The sequence below is a fragment of the Phasianus colchicus genome, chromosome 10, assembly GCF_987193195.1.
Source record: "Phasianus colchicus chromosome 10, bPhaCol1.hap1.1, whole genome shotgun sequence".
Lineage (NCBI taxonomy): Eukaryota > Metazoa > Chordata > Aves > Galliformes > Phasianidae > Phasianus > Phasianus colchicus.
This window is the reverse complement of record NC_143445.1, coordinates 17,644,468-17,665,775: the sequence shown is the minus strand read 5'-3', so window position 1 is coordinate 17,665,775 and position 21,308 is coordinate 17,644,468. Positions and strand designations below refer to the sequence as shown.

The window sequence follows — 21,308 nt, the reverse complement described above, 5'->3', positions numbered from 1 at the left end:
TGCAGTTTTCATAGAACCTCTAAGATCCCCAAGCCCAACCCAGTCCACCATGCCACCAACCATATCCCTCAGTGCCACATCTCCACAGTTCCTGAACAACTCCACCCCCTGTGCAGCAATGCCAGTTCCTGGCAGCTCTCACGGGGTAAGATGGCCATAAAAGGGGTGACAGGAACAGCCAGAAGCAGGACCTGCAGTTCCAGCAGCTCAGCCCTGGCAGAGAACCAAGTGCACCATGCCCAGGAGAGGCCTCAGCTCCATCCTGGGGAGTCTGGGCTAGAGTTGCAGCGACTACAGTTTAGTGGACATGGTGGCAGTGGGTTGATGATTGCACCAGATGATCTTAGTGGCCTTTCTCAACCTTAATGATTCTATGACTACAGCCCCAGAATGGCACCTGACACCGAGGGGCTTGCCTTGGAAACCACCCCACTCCACACACAGTGCAGCTCCTCACACTGAGCAGCGCTGTGCTGTGCCTGGCCATCAGGCTTTGGGTCTGCAGTCTCAGGCTGCACACAGCCCCTGTGGCCACACAGGCACCTGCTGCAGCCCAGCAGGAAAAGGCAGCACCCGGTGCTTCTGCAAACACTGCTGCATTTCCATGGAAAAACAGCTGGGCACCAAATCCTAACAGAGCAAGGCTGCAGAAAGGGGCTGATACGAAACAACCAACACACCACACCATTAACGGCTTTGGGAAGGGGACTTTTTATGCATTTTTCAGTTACAGTTCTAAGAATATCATCACCATCAGTGACTCACAAGGTACTTCACACAGTCAATGAGAACTCTTTATTTCAATTCCATTTCCTATTTCTGTTTTGGACAGTAGAAAGTCCCAGCTTTTAAACTCTTCAGAATGGCCATGGGAAAACCTCTCAAGCTGGCCAACACCACTTGAAAAGCAGCTGACTAATTTTTACTGAATTCACAAAACGATGCAATTACTCTGAATATAATTTCGTTCACATAATTTAGTATACAAAGCACTGTTCAACTCTGCCATATATTTTGAAAAATATACAAACCTGCTTTTACCACATCAGAGATATTTGACAGGCGGCTGTCGATTACTTAACAGTTTAGGACAACATCAGACCTTCCTGTAACTTCATTTTAAACTACAAAAAGAACATAAATCCATATAAAATACAACAGATTAAACAAACTTTTTCCAAGGGAAAATCAGGTATCAACTCAATCTGCCACCGCGTGAAACATGAATATAAAATAAGTTACAATTAGTAATGCCTGCATTGTTGAGCTATGAACTGGTCGAATGAAATCTTAAAAAAACTATACAGTATTATTGCACTCCATGAATGTGCAGTATCTGGAAACACGCCAGCACTGAAAGAGCTCTTTCATTAAGGTTTTTTCAGGAGGCACAACGTGACTGCAAGAGAAGCATCCAGTCTGTACCAACAGCAAGCTGTCTTCAGTACAGGCCTTCATTGGTCCGAGACACGCGGCCCTGGAAATCACCGCTTAATGCCTGGAAACAGAGACACAGCAGCACCATCAGCAACAACGCCGGGGTTTGGTCAGCCAGACCTAACAAAAAGGGTACATCTGCAGAAGTCAGAAATCAGTGATTGCTCTTATTTCCTGCACCAGCACTGCCAAAGTAACAATCTCTCTGAACCCCCTCCCCATTCCACAGAGCTGCACGAGTATCAGTGGAGGGAGAGATCAATCAGGCAGGAATGTGGGCTTAGTGATCAGCAATCTGAGCTCTGAGCAAAGAGGAACAGCACAGCAAGCCCTGGTTGCAGAGCATGGTTTCCTGCAAAGAGTGAGGCTGCCTGAAGATCCTGGGCAGTGCTCAGACTTCTCCAAAGCATACCTCCACGTGCCAAGGTAACCGCCAGTCTGCAGAAGGTGAATCGTTAAACAGAGCTCCAAAGAAAGCCTGTGAAGGTGTCTGAACACAGCCGGGTCATTCACTACCACAGGTGGGACCAACTGAAAATTCCTAGCACTTTTTTTCCTTTTAACACTTTTAAATGAACAAATATCAAAACCAATTCACATCTGAGTCAAGGGCCACCGGTGACCAGCGCAAGACTTACAAGAAGTTTCAGTGCTGATAGATGAGGCTATGATCGATGGTGAGGCATTGACTCCATGTGCACATTGAGCTTCATTTCATTATCAAGAATTTGTACAAGCTGCTGCATGGAAGGAAGGTGGCCAGACTCTAGCTTAGACCACACTGGAACATCTATCACAAAACACAGGAAGGGAGAAAGCACAATTACACTGAGAAAGTCAGAAACATGTCAGGCTACATTAAACACAACATTTACAAGACCGAGGAAGCTACGCAGGCTAGTACTACTTCATGTTAGAATATCTGCCTCAACAGTGCTTCAGGTCTTTGGATCTACTACAATACAAACCAAGAGTCTAGCGCTTCCATTTAGAAGTCTATCGTATGAATTTAGTGATTGAAAATATCCATTCCTGTGAACAGAATGTCTAAAAACGTAACAGTGAGTGGCAGGATAGCATACCAAGTCTCTAAACCACAGCCCCAGGAAGGCTCTGCTACCAATTCAAACCTGAGATTTAGAACCAAGTTCATCTACTCTGACATAGCGTGGTCAGTCTTTACAAAGGTTCTGCAGTATATAGCTTGACTTAGAAACGACGACACCGAAATGCAGCCTGCATCATTATAAACTGAGAAACAAAATACTGAGCTAGACAGACTCATACCTACAGCCTGAAAAATTCTGTATTCCAGCAAGCTTACTGTCATGGTTTTGGTTTTTGCTTATTTGATTTTCAATATTCCACATCAAAACATCATGTACTGGAAGTGTTAATGCTCTAACTCTACGTACCTATCCCTATACATTGCGGAAGTCACGGGATCTGACCCTTCCGGGGGGGGCGGGCTCTTACTGCCTGGCAGTGGGTGCTGGAGGTGCTTTCCCAGCCGTTCCAAGCTTTTTTCAGGTTTGACTCGGTCTCGGGAACTCTCTCTCATATCTTATTTGATTTATTAGTCTCAATTTCAATTAGATTGTATTATATTGTTTTATTTTGCATTCCGATATCATAGTTAGTAAAATAAGTTTACCTCCATAGATTGTTGCCGCTGTTTTTTCCTTTTCCCCCTTCCTTCCCATTTTGTGGGCCCAGGTGCGGGGTGGGGAGGGCAGGGGCCTACTGCCCCCTGTCACGGGCATAAACTGATCTAGTTAATTCCGTGACACTTACATAATCCCTAAAGCCACAGAATTACTCAAAGGAGAAGATCCACAGACTCTCAACCTGAGAAATCATACTGCTGTCCCCTGGTAATGGAAATTCTGGGGATACCGGTAGCTTCACTGTGACTGAAAGTCTAAGCCTTATTATAAAACAGGATAGGGAAAGCATCTAATGAATTGTTTCCCCAGTTGCTGACTTCTCCTTTAATGCACATTACAAGCAAAGAAAACATAAGATAGTTACTCCATGTGACCAAATATTCCCTTAAATACATTTTTTTCATTTTTAAATAGATGTAATTAACATTAATATAAACTGCATTATTGGACATACATGATTTTCATCAGTCATTATAACATCTGAAGCTTCAAAATGGAAGGCACTGCCACACACATCACATTTCACAGCACCACCCTCCCCCCTCCTCCTGACAGCAGCTCTCACAGATCTGAGTGTACACATGCAGCACAATGACCCCAGAGCAGGAACTTCTCATCTCACCATTCAAAGTTATTTCAAATGCACCCGTTGACATACACTGGTTCTCAATCATGTTGCTCAGGAAGAAAACCATCATACAAGCATAAACCTGGAAGAGAACAGAGAGAATCCCAGACACTTTGGCCATGTAAGTCACAGCTTATTTTCTTCACTTGTAACAAGTGCTGCAAATGTACATGCACCCCTGAACTTCCCTTTGCCATTTTATCAGGTAGCCTTAGGGTGGCACAGCAATCTTCCTTTCATCTTTTTTTGCAAAGATTCTGCACACAATCTTCCCAAGGCAGACATCAAAATAGCTCTGAAGTCACCCAGCTCATAATCTAAAGTTCCACCCTCCTGCCTCCTTCCTCCTCAAATCTTTGCCCACCTTAGCAGCCAGTCTGCAGAAGCACACAGCTAAGGCAGCACTTGCAGCACTACAAGGGAACACAGTAGTTGTTGTCCCTACAAGTTGCCTGTCATTTTCAGAGTAACACTCAGATTTAACACTGATTGTAGGGACTGGACAAGGCTAAATTTCTTCTGTTTGTGCCAACTGTCAACACTGTAGCATTTCTTTAAAGTGACCATTTAGAATTGTCTCTGTTGTAGTGTCTCAGGATGAAATGATGCAACCCTCAGAAACACATCACCTCTAATCCCCTTTCCACGCACATTCACGCTGCTTGCTGCAATGCCAATGGGGTTAGCATGGGGGACATTCATTGCTCAGACCATCACAGTACTGCAACCAGCCCAGCTCAGCCCTGCTCTTAGTTCCTGTAATCAAGCAGGATACATTACAACTTCTGTACCTTCCAATTGGCTCAAGACCCACCACACTGGGTAGCTGCTTCAGTGTCTGCACCAGCAGAATATGTAAAGGTTATCAAACTTAATATTGCTGCTTTTGCTTAGTAAAAAAAAATCTGGAATAAGGTTATTCTAAATCAGAGCACGATGACATGAATCCGTTAGCATCATCAGCACTGACTCACAGGGGTATTCATCCCACAAGGAACAGTCTGTCATGCCCAAGTATGTTCTGCAAAAAAACCCATAGAATTTCAGTTTGACTTTTCTAACCATGAAATTGCTAATTCGTTAAAAAAATCTGATTAAAGCAACAACTGCAAAACAGTCATAAGACAACAGAGAAAGGAAGTGGCAGTTTTCGCAATACCAGCATGACACTCTACCTGAGCCATTAATAAATAAATTAATTAATAAATAAAACCACAGTGCTCTTTGTAACTGCAGCCTTCCTTCAGCAACCCATGTTGCATCTTTACCAGCAATGCTGACAGCAGATACCCCTGTACAGCATCACCAGCTTGAAAAAATGCTAGGAATCAAACAAAAAGCCACAGAAGCCCAAGGGCTCTGTTGAGATCAGCGTATGAAAGTTAGGTCAGTGACAGCACTCAGTTCTCCACAGCATTCTCACAAATCCATTCTGACATTGCTTTTCAAAAACAGAAGACAGTCTGCAGTTTACCTTGTTTTCTTGGCCCCACTGCCAGATGCTTGGAGCTTGCATGCCAAAGAAAGCAAATGGATCCTTGCCGACAATTATTAAGCCTATTAATACTAGCTTGAAGACAGACAGGAAGGATGCTATGTGCCTATTAAAAGACAACAAACAAAAGCAACTTAGAAGGTTCCCAGTTATGCTTCACCACACACTGCTACCTTTGCCTCATCGGAACGGTTTTCATAACGTGCCACTGTGCTTCAGAGGAAATATAAAACTTTTCAAGTAGATTGACATGACCATAAAGAGTTTATGTAGCCCAAAAAAGCAGCATGCATTCCAGGCACACACATCCCAGGAACCACCAGCGTGCACCCAGAGGCAGGCGTGCCCTTCTTTTCTAACCAGACCTCACACAGAAGCCTGCTTTCAGCCCACACGCATCTAAAGCGAATGATCCGGTTTGTATCTAGAAGAAGCTGTTCCACGTGACAGACACACGGCTGAAATGCAACACTTAGGACAGCGTTACGGTTTCCAGAACTCTGCAGTTCTGCGCAGGAGTGAGGTCTACAGCCAGAAAGCAAATTAACATTGCGGTTTTCAACCCGGTACCCTTCCAAGCGTCGTCACCATCACGGCAATGAGGCCAGGAACCGTTCACGAGCCGCCGCACGAACTGCAGCAGGTCTCCAGCCCGCACAGCCGCGGCAGCAGCGGCACACGCGCAGTTTTCGCGCCGCGCCTCAGAGCCCGGCGCCGCAGGAGCCGCACGGCCGCAGGCCGCACCGCCTCAGCCGCGACGGCAGCGACGGGAATTTGCGCGCAGACCCACCGCGACGAAGAGCCGCGAAACGCCGCACGGATGCGGCACGACGGGCCGCACCGCCGCCCGGCCGCCGGAAGGCGCGCAGCCGCACGCTTCCAGCCGGAGAACCGCGAACGAACGCCGGCAGCCGGCGAGACGGGCGCGCGCAGCGGGAAGGCGGGCAGGACCGGCGGCGCTTACCTATAGATGGGCTGGGGCAGGTAGTTCTCCCCCTCGATGCGGATGTCGGGGTACCGCTGGCTGATGACCCGCATGTACTCCTCAAACACCCGCCGGTATCCTCAGGACACGCTGCGTGCGGAGAGGCGCCGTCACGGGGCGGCCCGCAGCGCTCCGTCCCGCCGCCCGCCCGCCCCCCGCCCCGCAGCCGCGCCAGAGCCGCCGCCCGCCCCCGCGGCCCAGGGCCCGGCCGAGCGGCTGCCGAGCCCGCCCGGCGCCGCCATCTTGCGGCGCGCTCACCAGATCTGGAACTTGAGCAGCGGCCCGGTGGCGTAGGCCATGCGCAGCTTCTTGGCCGGCAGGCCGCCCTGCTCCGCCGAGCCGCCCGGCCCCGCCAGCGCCGCCAGCAGCAGCAGCAGCAGCCCGAGCCCCGGCCCAGCCGCCCGCATCGCGCCCGCCGCACACCAAGGTCACGCGAGCGCCGCGCACTCCGCGCATGCGCCGCCCGGCCCCGCCCCGCCCGCGAAGCGCGGCCCTCACACGGCGGGGGGAGACGGGGGGAGGGAGGCAAGGGAGAGAAGGCTGGCAAGGCTGGCGAACCCGCTCCGCTCCTCAGACCGAGCGCTCGTTTCTTTTCGCACCGAATTCGGCATTTAAACCCTTCCCCGTCGCGGAAGCACGCGGCCACCGTGAGCCGTTACCGGGCGTGACTGCGAGCTGCGCCATGAAGTAACGCTGAGGAGAAGGCGGCAGCGGGATCGCTGCGTTACTGCTGACGGCTATTTTGCGAATTCTGCCCCGGCACAGAAGAACAGAACCGCTTTTTCTATTAAATGCTCTTTATTTTTGTCTACATCCAACGACAAACAACGCCTCTCTTTAAACAGAACGCAGCTGTGTGCGGTTGAGGCTCTGCTCCTGGGGCAGAGCAGGGCAGCAGCACTGCTGGGTGCAGCACACCTCACACAGCGCCTTCGGAAAGCTTTCGAAAGGCAAACGTGCAGCAGATCTGTCAACATCGGCATCTTCAGTCATCGCTGAAACTTTTCATGGTGTTCAAATTAATACGCGTTGCATTGGGGGTGAATTTGTGCTAACAGCACACATGAAGTTTCACAGACCCAGCTCCAAGTCCTCCAATTCCTGCAGCAGAGCACTTTCCTTCTGAATCTTCTCCAGCTAGAACAACAAGCGCAATGCCAACAGCTGAAGCTCATACTGGAAAGCAAAACAGCAGTAGCTGCAGAAGTCCTGCACTCCTCCCCGCCCAGCAGCATCGCTACACGGCCACAGCTCAGGTGCCTGCTTTGAAAGCTCCCCATGAAACAGACACTGCATCACTGCCTAACTGCTGTGAAAAGCCTGATACAGATTTTTCATGATTATTTGATAGTAGGCAGAACAGTATGTAAAGAGGAATCTTCAAGTCCTGCAGGCCCTGGCAGAGTGTGCCCTGATTTAGCTGACTTGGTTATCACAGCAAGTCATAGCAGAGTGCGCCTACTGGCTCTCTTTGTAGCTGAAGTCAAGTTGGGAACCCAAAACTGAGTTTCTAATGCATTGCACTGCCATCGCATTGTCCAACGCAGTTGTACAGATTAACTCGCAAAGAATGGGAGGAAACATGGCAAACGAGACTTACAATATACCCAGGAGCAAACAGCCCTGCCACAAACAGAGCAGTGTGTGCTCTACACACAAAAATGTATGTATTTTCTTTCTGAATATGCAGGATTTCACTTCACACGTTCTTCCTGTGGACCAACTCCCTTTCCAATTGTTTAAAGGGCCAGAAGTCAGATACCACAAGCTCAAGCAACCCCCATGGTTTTTCCAGACAAGGTCACTGTAAGGCCAAGGTACAGCCTAGCAATGAAACACTTGTTTTGCCATTCCATTAGCACTCTTTGTCAGTGTTTGCATTGTATTTTACATAACACACAGAAGTTGTGGTTACAGCACAGGTGGCCACATGATGAATGCAGGGGATCACCTCACTGCAGGGCAGGGGGGTGGTCAGAAACAGAGGTAGGGATCCCAACTGAATGAACAGCAGGTATGCTCTGTGCATTCTTTTGAATGCTCACTGCTAAGAACTCCTTGTCTCTGAGTTTGAATTTGAAAGGACGCAACAGGTCAAAATCTTTCAAAATTTAAGCAGTACCAACACAAAGAACTATGTAGGAAATGCAGGGGCAAAAAAAACAAAACAAGTGAACTAGTGAACTGTACAAATCTCAACAGTACCTGATTTTTCTCGAGCTGTTTGCCAGCAGCTGCCTGCTCTTTCAGCTGCTCAATTGCCTTTAGTTTCTGTTAAAAAAAAAAGAAAGGAAAAAAAAAAGTATATAGGTAAGCCAAAACCAGAAAAAGAAAAAGAGTCACACACATTTCTGCACTTGCAATTGCTAGATTTACCAGGAGGCTTATCTCAGTATGGAAGTCACTTTTCCTTTAAGCATCTCCAGATGCTCATTCCAGAATACCCCCACCAATAAGTGATTTTTTTTCCCCAAGAACAAGACATCTTAAAGAACAGGAATACTTGTTTCTGAAAAACACCACGCACCATCTGACTGAAGGGCCAAATGCATTTTCAGAAACAACTCCTCCATCACTATTCCTCTTTACTACACATTCTCTTTGGAAGGCCTGAAAAATCCATCAGAATATGAAATGCAGGAGGCAGCCAAGAGGAAAAAAACCTCTCATGGATTTCACAGGAACAGAGAAGATTCTCTAGCCTGAACAGAGCAACTTCCAAGCTGAAATTATTTAAATTTGAGAATTTCCAAGACCGGCAGTAAACTTTGCATTCATACCACTCAGAAGTTAGGGAAGAAACTCAAAACCATATAGCAGTTTCTTTCTCAGATTCAAGATCCAACAACACTTAGAATATGCTCTCTTTTTCTCAAGGACAAAACAAAAAACTCTTAAGTGATTAGAGGAAGAAGAGGATCTGTCTTGCTTAGAATCAAAGCAGGTTCCATTTGGGGTTGGTGAAAGCAGACCAAGAACAGGAACTTCATACAGGTGCTTTTTAAGAATAAACACAGTCAAGTTCTTTCATTTGTGAGTATTCTGTTGCACATGCAGTAATATTTGTAACAGCATAATGGAATACTCTTTCATGCACTTTTGAGCGGCTTCTTTACTGTCTAGGCTGACAAGAGCTTTAGGAGACATAGTAAATTATGACTTCTACTATTTTACAAGATGGAAAAGCAGAGAAAGTTGGTTGACAAATTCAGTAAATTGCCATCTATGTAAATGCTGTCCTACTGAGCTCAAGTCACATTACAATCAGACTAGATCTTAGAGACCATCTCTTACAGAAATACGTTGTTCCTAAAATAAAATAAAATCCCCTTACCTTTTTTAAATTCTTTATTTTCTTGTCAATTTCAGGATCTCCTGATGTCACAACAGGCACAGCACTTCGTGGTGTATTCTGTGATGCTGAAGACTGTGTGGAGTCCTGACTGCAATCAGTTTTGGCCTCCTGTGAGTAAGTTTAAATATATAAAACACTATCTACCGATTACAATGGACCTGACAAATCTTTTCTATCATCTGAATTAATCTATTTAATATTTCTTCCTTCTCTGATTTGTTAGTGTTTTCCAAAATTTGTAAATGACTTGCCGTGATGTTTTGTGCTACATATTATAGAGGTAATGGCTCTTTTCTTGGAATGTCATCCACATTGTTTCCTGTCCAAATTCTACTTCCTGTAGACAACAACCATACATAGTGTGGGAAAACATCAGTAAGGGTGATGTGACAAACACAGTTTATAGTCTGATGGGTCATTAACTCTGAAGATAAAGAAACAGGTCTAAAGTGGTGTAAGAAACATAAAAACCCAACCTTTTATGTTAATTCAGAACTTTGTATAAAAATTGCAGGTGATTTTTATCTGCTTAGCTGAAGAACAGCAAGCAAAGGGGTGAAACAGAAGAACAGAGCTCTCTGGTCTGCCCTGGTAATCCACCACAGCCCTGACCTGCAGAGAAAGGCCTTTCTCACCTTCCCAGTCTGGACAGACCTTGTGTATTGCCAGAAGGTGAAAAGGCACAACTATGTAATCTTAACATTTGTTTCAGCTAACGTTTACAGCAACTAACCACAGCTGTCATTAAGTCATCCTTTTACATCTGCCTTAGTCTAATTGAAACAGACCACCCACCCAGGAAGAACACCCATGCCAAATCAGCAGATGGTTTTCAGGGCAATTAATATCACTACTCTGAGGCTGATCAGTGTCATTGTGAAAACTGATTTAACATTATCCTTGAAAGAATAGCTTTTGCTGTACCTGTTTAGCAGCTTTCTTTGCTTCATGTTTCTTTTGATTTTTCAGAGCTGTTTTAGACAGTGGCTTTTCACTGCTTCCTGACTGTGGTTTCATATTCTGAGGTGGCTCGTCCTCATGCTGCACAGAAAATCACATGGTAAGAAAAGAAAACTGGGTTGCTGGGTTAGTTTTGTTGTTGTTGCTATTTAGGTAGGTTTTTCTGGGGGGTGAGGGAAGGGTGACTGTTTCGTCTTTTGTTTTTTCTTTTCCCTCTCCCAAGAAATTTATTTTTCTAGAATAAATTCTTTCAAACAGGGAGCAAAGTATCAGTCAAACAGGATTATCAAGAAAACCTCTAAAAAAGCCCAATAGCATTCCTCACCTAGTTACCCTTCTAATGTCTCTCATTAAAAATAAATACGTATTTGAGGCCAGGCTTCCAAAGACAGGGCAAAACAATGAACACAACAATTTAGAGCATACATGAAACAATCTACTTACAAGCTTGGAACTTGTTACAGGTTTGTTTCTCAAAGCTGGAGGTCTATACGCTTGAGCAGGTTTGGGCTCAGCACTCGGCAATTCACTCGGGACTGCCTGGTATTTCACTGCTTTCACTGGGAACACTCCATCCAAAAATGGCTGCCAGGAAACTTGCCACATTTCCTCATTTGATGGAACTTCATAGTTGTGTAAAACAGAGCCAGTGTAGTGCCATATCTTATACCCATTACTGACTCGCAGCCGGGGAGCGCATGTAGCTGTTACAATATGCTCCCCATCAGGGCACCAGGCAAAATAGGTGGAATCGGAGGCTACCGGCTTGGAAATGAGTTTGTAGTTTTTAACATCCCATACTTCCATCTGTCCTCTGAGATTTCCAAATCCTGCTAGTACCAGGATGTGTCCGTGGGGGCTGTAGTAGGCAGCATTGCGAGGGCCAGTTCCAAAATCAAACACAGGGTCACATTTCAGATTAAAAACTGTTGCTTTGGCAGGCATAAAACCATACACAGCACAAAACTCGACAGAATTGGGGTTCCAAACAACATCATAAATAGGACCATTTTTTGCTAAAGGAAAAGGAAAACATGCAGCCATTGTTATGAGATTATATTATTTTCACTTGTACTGAAAAGCTATCAATGATTCTCATCTTCATGCTCTGCTAAAATCCTATAATTTAATTACTGACTGAAAATGAGTTACACTAACAGTAGTGGCGGAAACAAACAACATTACATTCTCATAATTTTCGTTAAGGTCTGCAACAATAACTGCAACCATTCCAAATTACCTCTGTAGGGTCAGCACTTTAACACTAAGCATACTTTTTCAAGTAAAAAAAAATTCTTTTATTTTTCCTTGTTACTCAAGTATGTTATCTCAGGACTTTCTCAAACTCTCCTACTGGAAACCTGCAAAAACAGGAGTTTTATACCAGCTGGATACTAGTTTTTCTTCTTTTACTTCAAGAAATATTGTACAGCTCAGCTTTTAGAGCGTGAAGTATTGATTTAGGTCATCTTTGTATCATGGTCACGTGCAGTATTTCATAAGACAGATTTTAAAGTGGGAGAGGACAAAAAAAAAACCCATGGTTTGACACGTATTCATGAAAACATGATACTGCTGGAAGCTATTCTGGGAGTTAGAACACTAGGAGATATAAAAAACAATGGATTAATGATTGCGATTCATATAAGGTGTGCAGGGTCCACCATAATAACATTTTGTAATCTGGATACATTTACCTACATTTCAGGTAAGTACCAGGTGCACCAAAGGTAATTCTTAACTCGGAACATTGACTCAAAATATCAAACTGGTTCATTCTTGTTATTCTGAAGCCTCATTATCTTTTCATTTTTTCAAAAACTGAAAAACCCTCTGACAATGATAGCATGGAGAAAACTTCCAAATTGGACCTCAGAAGCAGCTAGATGATGAAAAATACCACACAGGTGATTAACGAACGTACTTTCAGTTCAAATTAAACACTGAAATTAACAATGTCTTCTTGCTCCTCCCACTGTATCATTTTTATATCACAAAACTACCTCGGTTTTACTACACAGAGATGCAGAGCCTCCATTTTCCAATATACTTTAAAAAACTGCTCTCACTCTGTCCTAATTTTTGAGTAACAATCGATTGCATGTCTAAAACCCTATCTAGAACTATTCAATTTTGTAACATTTCAGATTCTCAAACATTAAGCTGGCTCCATTGTCCAGATCTCTCCTTGACAAACAAAAACAGTTCTGCTCCTGTGCAGCCTCACAAATAAATTACTCGCATATTTTAATTAGTAAAAGCTGGTGAAACAGCAATTCCCACTATTGAGAGCTACAGTACAATGAGAAACGCCCGAGAGCTACTCACGCAGTTGTACGATGGCACTTTCCCCATTTGTTGCAATGTAGTGCAGAGTTTGCTCTCCATAGTATGAAGCACCTGTTTTGTCCACATCAGTGCTAGCTATGACCAGCACAGCAGTGGCTGGCAGAACACACACACAGTTATTTCAGTACAATTGCTGAATATTACATAAGCTTTTTCACAAGCTACCGTGCACAAAGAGAAATTAGTTTGACATTGAGTTTTACAATTAGTTGCCTGCATGTCAGTGCTGTTATCATTCTCTCCTCAAACTCTTCCTGGACATTAACCCAAATCAAACTAATATCCTTCCCATCTGAGGAGAGTGGAAGCTGAATCACTGCCAAATTATGAGAAAATGAACGTGCTTTCACAGACATTAAAAAAAAAAGACGTTCAACAGCAGCAACAGTGTCTTAGGCTTTTCATCTAAGACAGAAACAAGGCTGATCATTAAAATGAAATGCTTCATCAACAGCTTTTGTATGCTACCTTACGCAGACAGACCGCACAGAGGCCACGTGATACCTTCCCTGTATCCCAAACAACACGGGCTGAAGTAAAGCAGGTGCATGAGGTGGGGGACGGTGAGGGGGGGGGGCAGTATTACTCTGCATCAGCTCATCGCTCACAAACAGCAGAGCATGCAGAGGACTATGCTACTCATCCCAGTCGTGGTATGTCTGTGTATCCATGATTTTACAAAGTAAAAATATTATATCAACACATAAACTTACGTTTACAGCTTAAATGCATTACTACAGAATACAAAATTCAATTTGAATTTGCAATTCAATTCCTGAACTTTCTAGAGCATAGAATACCCTGAATTATGATACAGTAAGGGGGGGAAAAAAAAAAATCACGTGTCAGAAGTCAATGTGGAAAAGTTCTGAGCACTGCATGGTACTCAGAATTGCAACCTTAACATTGCATTGGCAGCAATGACTACCTTCAGTATTTATCTACACAAGAAAATTAAACGTAAAATTCACAAAGTGATTAAATACCTTTTTTGTTCCATAGCATTGTCACCTTGTCAGCTTTAAAGAAACTCTTATTGGCCAGTGCAGATTGAGGTCCACCAAAATTGGGATACTGATAGAGCCTAACAAATGATGGTGCACCTTTACTGCCTGGAACATACACAGCAACCTAAAACAAAGCAATGAGATTTTATTGCAGATTAAATTCTTGGTAGCACGACGTCTATTCACTACCAGTACACCATACCAAAATAACAGTCATGTTTGAAGAAAACCATGAAAAAATTGGAAACAAACTGCAGCAGTACCTTGGTTGGCTGTGCTCCTGGCGATAACACAAAATCATTAACCTTTTGCAAATGAAGCTTATTTGCAATAGTATCTGCAAAAAAAAAAAGAAGTTACAGATGTGATGACATCAAAGAGCAGCCCGGAATACTCAGTAATACTTTCTCACAAGTCTCTATCGTGGATAATAAAGGTTTGATATAAAGACAAACAACCATTACCTTCCCATTCCTTCAAACTGAAGGTCTGACTAGTTTTATTTACAAAAACAACTCAAACCAAGCCTAGCTTTGAAATCTAGTATTTGGAAGTTCAAACAGCAAGAAAGCTTCTGAACACTACTTGCACACAGCCTGTGTTTTAAGCAAACAGTATCCTTCATCTTATCTGTGCTGCCTTTATAGGAGGCAGCATCACATCCAGAAAACACACACCATTACACAGTCAGAGATTCTCCACTCTTAAGTTTACTGGCTGACTTCTCCTGATAAGATGCTTTCACAAAGGCTGTTCTGCACTGAACGCTGCTCCTTTACATAACAACTCACAGGAATTACACCTTGCCAACTCTTAAAAAGTAAAGCAGCAACACCAATTCACAACTGATTGTAGCAAGGAAGCTGGGGCTGAACAGCAGGGCTTATGCTACAGCAGACAACGCACACTTCCCTGGTGCAGAGTGAGAAGGGAGCTGAGGGAACGTGGGTGTCTTCAGACACCAGAGGAAAAAAAAAAAATCACTGTTTTAATGCGGGATGAGAGGAGAGAGAACAACACTGCTCCTGCATTGGAGACAACTAAAGAAGAATACAGCGTTTGTCAGAATGGCAAACACATCAGTGCTACGGGGTATGTCTTGCAAGGTGCTGGAGGGAGATTAATACCTAGCACCACTTCTAAATCCCACAGTGGGGGCACAGAAATGGGAGTTTAATACCGATTTTGTAACTAAATTACAAAGAAAGAATTGCAAAGCTGGAATAATAATTTATTGTAAACAGACTGCACTGGGAAAATAGCATTCTTAACAGTCTCATTTCTGCGTACAAAGGCCAGAAGTGAGGACAGGAGGGGAAAAAAGAATTAGCGTGCAAGTTCAGCATATGAAATACTCTAGGAGTATGAAAGTAGTTCATTGTGTATAAAGACTGCCAGGCTCTGTGGTATTTTTTCCTGTTGAGAAAAAAATGGAAAGAATCTTTGTACAGGAATGGTTATGCTGCATAAACCAGTCGTGGTAAAGAAACAAAGCACTTGCGACTGCTTTCTGAAATCCCTCTCCTCTGGCAAATCACAACAGAAACCTCAGTGTCATTAACAACACTAGGACTAATGCTCAAAAAACTCTTACAAGGTTATACACACACACTTTCTTTTTTAAACAGTAACTCTGTTTTAAAAAAAACAACCAATTACAGAGGCCCCACAGCCCATCCTGCTCCTAGCCTGATTCACAGGAATGAAGGGAAACTGCTTTCTTATTTGAAAATGCATCTGAAGTAGATAAATTAATGAAAAGGAAAACAAACAATAAAGAAAATATACTTAATTAAAATACAGTGATTTTGAATTTCCAGAACTAAAATGAAATACAGGCAGTGTTTCAAATAAAAAGCAAGCTATGTAAGAAATGAGAAAAAAGTAGGGGAGAAAAAAAAAGAGAGGCCTATATAGAACACAATGACACTCATAGAAATACTTGCTTACTGAAGTTGTTGTTTTCAAAGAAGTGCACTTCATTGTTCACATTCCGGGCACAAATACTTTCATCATCTGCCCAGCAGGGACACCTACATTTAAATAATAATAATAATAAAAAAAATAAAAACAAAAAAAGTGAACAATACTCATCTTTAGCAATCTCAGATATTTTTCTCTTCCATTTTTAAAGCCAAACAAATTCAAGCACAGTACACAATATACTTCAGACACATAAACAACACTGTCTTGTCGCCCTTCTCTCTGGTGCAAAAAGATAGTGGATTTACACTAAAGAATGAACAACAGGAACTGAGCAAGAAGTACTTATTAGCAGTTACCTGCTTTCAGCTAGCAGCAGACAACATTCTGAAAGCCAACACAACACTGGAAGTTGTATTTATTTTTGCCTGTATCAGATTTTGTAAGCAGTTAACACCTAGAAATGTTACTTACCAGTTCTGCATCTTTTTCTGGATGAAGGACTTCAAACACTTTCCAGTTTTCACATCATGAAGTTGTAGGTTAGGTGCCCCTGCTGTGCCATCTTTGGCAGCTGCAACAAAAACACTGCACTGAAGCAGTGGTCTCCTGGGAATAAACCTGCTTAAATCATGATGTTCCAACTCGTGACTCTACAAGCAACCAAACTTCTTACAAGAAACATTCCTCTTCCTGTCATGCTAAGCTCTAGGATGTTAATTACTTTACTCGATAGTATCTTCCAGACTTTCAGCCTGCAGAAGGAACTAGCATTCAGAGGTGCAGGGATTCCATCACAAGTCTATTACCACTGACCCCAGGACATCTTTTTAAACACCTCCTAACATATCTCCATGAGCCCACAGCCAGCATCTGTCCTGCACCAATACCAGCCAGCATCACACCAAGCATCCTACGCCACAGCACGCCCCACGCCCTTACCTTACGGCCAACCCTTTCACTTAAAGAAAGCATTTACACCATGCACATCAGGCATGCAGCTTCGATAAGTCTGTGGCTTATCTGAACAAACTCCACACAGAGGTAGAGGAGAGAATAAATGTTTGTTATCTGTGTCCAGAGGGGGATGTAACTACTCTGAGACAACTTCTGATTTGTCTACACATCATAAACTGCTCGAACAGCATATTATTGAAATGTACCATTCGTACAAAATCAGGCGGCATCTGCTGGAAACATTCCACTTACTTAGCAGAGCGACAGTTAGTACACACACACTGGTTTGTGAGAATGGTCAATACCACCTGCTTTCAGAAGCTCTTACCCCTTCCCTCCTTTCCTATACATTTCAATAACTAAGTCATTTTCTGATTTTCTATGTTGCTCCTTCAACCAGTGAAAGTGCCACGATGGCAAATCAAGTAATAGAATTAAATGAAATTATAATATGCATTTACCCCATGTACCTTTGTAGTAGGTAAATCCTCACCTGAATAGGCCTGCCACGTTGCCAGAATGTTATTCTTTGGTGAGAATTCAAGACAAACTGCCTTCGGAAGATCAAAGGAACGCAGTAATCCTGCACTGGTGACGTTAACAACATTTACTCTGGAACCAAAAGATGGTATTTCAATGAAACATGCTTAGATGAGATAATTGCCAAGGTAGCTTTTCATGTATTTGGTTCTGTTCCAGATGTGCCCAATGGTACAAAACTAGAAGACCTGTTTTCTCCTCCCACTTCTACTAAATTTTTGAAGGAACATATTTTAAAACCAGACACCCAAGCATAACAGAAACTGACAACATGAAAGCACTGGTGAAAGTGTATCCTGTACTTCAGTATTTAACATTTTGACTCTGAGTCAGAGGCAAAGTATGCTCCATCCATAGAGATTCCACCCGTGCTTCCACAGAAGAGGCTAAAGATCTTCTAAGTGAATAAAAATATGAGGGATGAATGTCTATGACCTTCATTAACAGTTCAGGTGCAATATAGCAGACTTTCAAATTTCTTCATAACACGTTGAAAAATATTCCACCTCCACAGCTAAACAGCAGCCCAGTGCTCACTACATCTCAGAACATACCATCATGGAGGAAAAAAGAACAACCAGCAGCAAGGTCGTGCACCTTGAACTAATTGCAGAAAACCAAATACTGCTGCACTGGGAAATAGGAAAAAAAAATCCACAAAGCAAAACAACTAACACATATCCAGGTTACAGGGGAATGTGTGCATTATAAATATGAAAAGAACAGCAAGTATTTCATTTAATAGTTAGAAAATAAAGCCACTACTTCAACAGTCTTCACATAAACAAGGTAAACATGGCAAAAATTGACACAGTTTACTTTATATAAATTGGCTAGCATCATAAAATGCACCAACTTTTCTCCATTGCACCAGGCAAAGAGGGAACCGTCCTTGCTAAAAGCAACAGCTTTGCAATTTTTTCCAGAGTCCCTAAAGAAATAAGAAATGCACATTAGTATTCAAATGCGTTGCATAAGTTAAAGTATTTTTAAAAATTAAAACACCACAACAATTTTTGTCTTTCAGAATCATGCTTTGTAACAGAAGGAGTGCAGCTGGACTGTAACACGATTGATGGTCCCTTCCAACTGAGCTATTCTATTCTAATTGCTCAGTCACTTTCACATTCGGAGCCAGGCCAAGGTAGAGCCCTCAGAAGCAGCTTTCTGAACAACTGTCAGTACGGAAAAGTTCGCTTATTTACACATTTTTCAATTCTGGAGTCTACATTTACTTTTCAGCAAAAAATGTGAAAGCCAGAGACCAATCCAGGAGTGGGACGTGATGGCCTTTGGGGCTCCTTCCACCGCACGACGCCCAGTGACGCCTGCCCAGGGGAGCAGAAGGCCACAAGCTGTGACAGCACCGTACCTTTGGAACACCGCACTCTCTGTGAAGCTGGGCGGCCCATTCACCATGAAGAGCCCTTCGGAGCCCCTCACTGAAAGAGGAAACAAACACACCCACTGCAGATTCACAAAACTGCCCCGAGCCAAACTTTAACCTAATTTACAAACGCTGAAACGTCTCCCTTTTTTCGCATTTTAGAGTTAATAAAACAACTAAGGCTTATAAGGGACGTTCCGGCCTCCCGCAGGCTAACCGCCTGACTAAAGCAGGGCAGATGTGACACGAAGCGCAGTGCCGGCCCGCAGCCCATCCGCGCGCTACTTCCGCGCAGCGCATCTGAGCTCCGCACGGGGGTTCCGCGGGCAGCGGCGACCGCTTCGGCGGGCAGAGCGCGGCGGAACGCTGCCGACGGCCCTCGGCCGCCGCCGGGAGAACGGCGTGACCCCGGGCCCGTGGCCGAACCCCCGGCCGGGTCCCGCCGGGATCCGGACCGCTCCGCCGCAGCCGCCTCCGCAGTGGGACGGGAGGAGCGGGACGGAGCGGCGGCGTCGCCGGCGGGACTCGAGCTCGGCGGGAGGGAAGGCGGAGCCCGGCGCCGTCCTCGGAACCCCCACCCGCCCGGCGCGGCTCGGCGCCCACCTGCCAGCAGCGGCGCGGGCGGCGCCATCTTGGCGGCGCTTCTACTTCCGGGTGAGCGGCGGCGCGGCCGCCCCTGGGAGCTCCACGTCGCGCGGCGCGAGAGGCGCCGCCTGTCACGTGACGCGGAGAGGCCGCTTCCGCCCGCCGCCCCGGAAGCGCTGCCGGCGGGCGGCACGGGTTGGCGGCGGGCGGCTCCCGGCGTGACGGCTTCCGGCGGGCGGCGCCGCGCGGTGCTGACGCGGCGCAGAGAGCGGAGCGGAGCGGACCGGTCCCGGCCCGGCCCGGCGCGGCCGCACCATGGTGGCCAAGCAGCGCATCCGCATGGCCAACGAGAAGCACAGCAAGAACATCACGCAGCGCGGGAACGTCGCCAAGACCTCGGTGCGTGGGGCCGGGGCCGGGGCCTGGGCTGGGGCCGGGGGCGGCGCGGGGCGGCGCGTGACGCGATGCTGTGCCCGCAGAGGACGGCCCCGGAGGAGAAGGCGTCGGTCGGGCCCTGGCTGCTGGCGCTGTTCATTTTCGTGGTCTGCGGATCAGGTGAGCCCCGCGCCCCGCGCCCCGCCCCGCCCCGCGGCCCCGCTGAGCGCCCCCTCTCTTGCAGCCATCTTCCAGATCATCCAGAGCATCCGCATGGGCATGTGAGCCCCCGCCGCGCATTCCAGGCCCTTCGCCGCCATTCCGAGCGTCCCAGTCCGTGCCACAGTGCCTTGAGCAGCACCACATGTACACAGCAATAAAGTTCTGTTGTTGAGCCCCAATCGTGGACCTGCTTATTCAGCAACGTATCCTCCGTGCTCACGTAACGTGTCAGACTGCGCAGTGCGGGTTCCCGGGGACTGACGCCTGCTGTAAGCACCGCTCCCGCATCCGTACGAGCCGCCAGAAACGGCTCTGTTTGAAGCCGGCAGCCGGGATTTCTGTGGCAGTCAGAGCACCGAGGCAGAGCACGCTGCTGGCGAGCAACCGGCGCCGTGCAGCTCAGCGCGGTGTGCGGGGCAGAGCTGCAGCGTGCGGCGCTGCGTTGGCCCTCGGGCTCATACTGTGTTAGATAACCTTACCCTGTGCTTCTCGTCCTGTCCGTATGAATGCCTGTTTGTATTGAGCTGGGGCGCATTCCCTGCCCGCGAGCCAGCATGGCCGGGCAGCAGCCCTTCCCGACATCGCCCGATGCGGGGCTTCCACAAACTGCTCGTCCCCGAGGACACGCGCTCCAAGGCTGCTCCTGGCATTGGGCTGCAGCGGCGCTGCACGCACGTCTTGGAAACCTCCCACCAAGTCGTGGGCTTCGGTTCTAAAATGCCGTGTGGGATAGGGATGCCTCGTGCAGGTACCGGGGACCCTGCCCCTCCAACCCGCAGTTCTGCTTTTGTGTGCAGCATCGGCACAGTATAGTATGTCTCGCAATATATATTCTAATTGTATTTAAGGTAAATCCTGCTTTCACCTTGATGTGTCATCCAACGATGGTTCCAGTGCTAAGCTGCTCCCTCTGGATGATTGCAGTTCCTTATTAGTAGTGCTGAAAAACAGAAACCAAACCCTCCTTACCTGTATAGAAGAATGTAACTTAAATCACAATGGAAAGTGCTGCTATTGATCATTCCTTATTGCTGATGGTCTCAGCTCTGTGAGGCTCTCCTACTGTCTGTTGTGGTAAACAAAGCAGTCTGAAATAGGTCTGCTGTTGCATGCAGTTGCTAAAGCAAGATCTCTTTTTTTCAGGTTTCTTAGAAGACATTTAAAGTCCAGTTACATTAGTAGTAATAGATACAACTTTCTATAGAGTTGAATTTCATGTCTTTTAGCTGTGAAGGAGCAGACTTTTTGCTGGTTGTCATATTTCCATCTGGAATCATTGGAAGTGGTGTAAACTGGCATGGCCCAGGCCATGCCCCAGAACCAGGCTGTGCAACGCAACGACATTCCTTATCCCTGGAAGCTCATATTTTGTAATCGATGGGGGAGGGGAAGTCTGTATAATCTCTGATTTTAAATAAAGTTCTTCTCAAATGTGA

At 45.7% G+C, this 21,308-nt stretch overlaps 3 protein-coding genes and 1 long non-coding RNA gene across 7 annotated transcripts; 2 read left to right on the top strand and 2 right to left on the bottom strand.

Annotated features, from left to right (window-relative positions):
• Positions 1-776: 776 nt before the first annotated feature.
• On the bottom strand, positions 777-6,653 carry SELENOT (selenoprotein T). Its single transcript, XM_031603626.2, has 6 exons — positions 6,471-6,653; positions 6,192-6,302; positions 5,207-5,333; positions 3,727-3,814; positions 2,076-2,227; positions 777-1,498 (listed from the first exon to the last, which is right to left on the bottom strand). The coding sequence occupies exons 1-5, from the start codon at positions 6,617-6,619 to the stop codon at positions 2,103-2,105; spliced, it is 600 nt and encodes a 199-aa protein (XP_031459486.1). The 5' UTR covers positions 6,620-6,653; the 3' UTR covers positions 777-1,498; positions 2,076-2,102.
• A 338-nt stretch (positions 6,654-6,991) lies between these two features.
• Positions 6,992-19,435, bottom strand: EIF2A (eukaryotic translation initiation factor 2A). Its single transcript, XM_031603621.2, has 14 exons — positions 19,294-19,435; positions 18,676-18,745; positions 18,160-18,234; positions 17,257-17,375; positions 16,281-16,380; positions 15,834-15,916; positions 14,147-14,220; positions 13,863-14,007; positions 12,856-12,972; positions 10,972-11,543; positions 10,492-10,608; positions 9,547-9,675; positions 8,418-8,483; positions 6,992-7,349 (listed from the first exon to the last, which is right to left on the bottom strand). Exons 1-14 carry the CDS (start codon positions 19,319-19,321, stop codon positions 7,284-7,286), a joined length of 1,761 nt encoding a protein of 586 aa, XP_031459481.2. The 5' UTR covers positions 19,322-19,435; the 3' UTR covers positions 6,992-7,283.
• On the top strand, positions 7,345-18,484 carry LOC116235440 (uncharacterized). 4 transcript variants are annotated; one of them, XR_016469713.1, is made up of 5 exons: positions 7,345-7,468; positions 7,903-8,029; positions 9,582-9,677; positions 10,537-10,627; positions 18,331-18,484. It is a non-coding gene; the product is annotated as an uncharacterized LOC116235440 (long non-coding RNA). The 4 variants fall into 4 exon arrangements; XR_016469712.1 differs by lacking the exons at positions 7,345-7,468; positions 7,903-8,029 and adding an exon at positions 7,567-7,875; XR_016469714.1 differs by lacking the exons at positions 7,345-7,468; positions 7,903-8,029; positions 18,331-18,484 and adding exons at positions 7,567-7,875; positions 12,374-12,640.
• A 51-nt stretch (positions 19,436-19,486) lies between the features above and the next one.
• Positions 19,487-21,308, top strand: SERP1 (stress associated endoplasmic reticulum protein 1). Its single transcript, XM_031603746.2, has 3 exons — positions 19,487-19,674; positions 19,755-19,830; positions 19,895-21,308. The coding sequence occupies exons 1-3, from the start codon at positions 19,591-19,593 to the stop codon at positions 19,933-19,935; spliced, it is 201 nt and encodes a 66-aa protein (XP_031459606.1). The 5' UTR covers positions 19,487-19,590; the 3' UTR covers positions 19,936-21,308.

Bases quoted from the DNA above. Each gene is read 5' to 3' on its own strand.
- EIF2A (XM_031603621.2), bottom strand. From the start codon at position 19,321: ATGGCGCCGCCCGCGCCGCTGCTGGCAG. The intron at 15,917-16,280 runs GTAAGTAACATT...ATTTAAATGTAG, and splicing joins CAGAAAAAGATGCAGAACTG to GTGTCCCTGCTGGGCAGATG. The intron at 7,350-8,417 runs GTACTGTTGAGA...TTGTTGTTCTAG, and splicing joins AACAGCTCGAGAAAAATCAG to CTGGAGAAGATTCAGAAGGA.
- SERP1 (XM_031603746.2), top strand. From the start codon at position 19,591: ATGGTGGCCAAGCAGCGCATCCGCATGGCCAACGAGAAGCACAGCAAG. The intron at 19,675-19,754 runs GTGCGTGGGGCC...CTGTGCCCGCAG, and splicing joins GGAACGTCGCCAAGACCTCG to AGGACGGCCCCGGAGGAGAA. The intron at 19,831-19,894 runs GTGAGCCCCGCG...CCTCTCTTGCAG, and splicing joins TTTCGTGGTCTGCGGATCAG to CCATCTTCCAGATCATCCAG.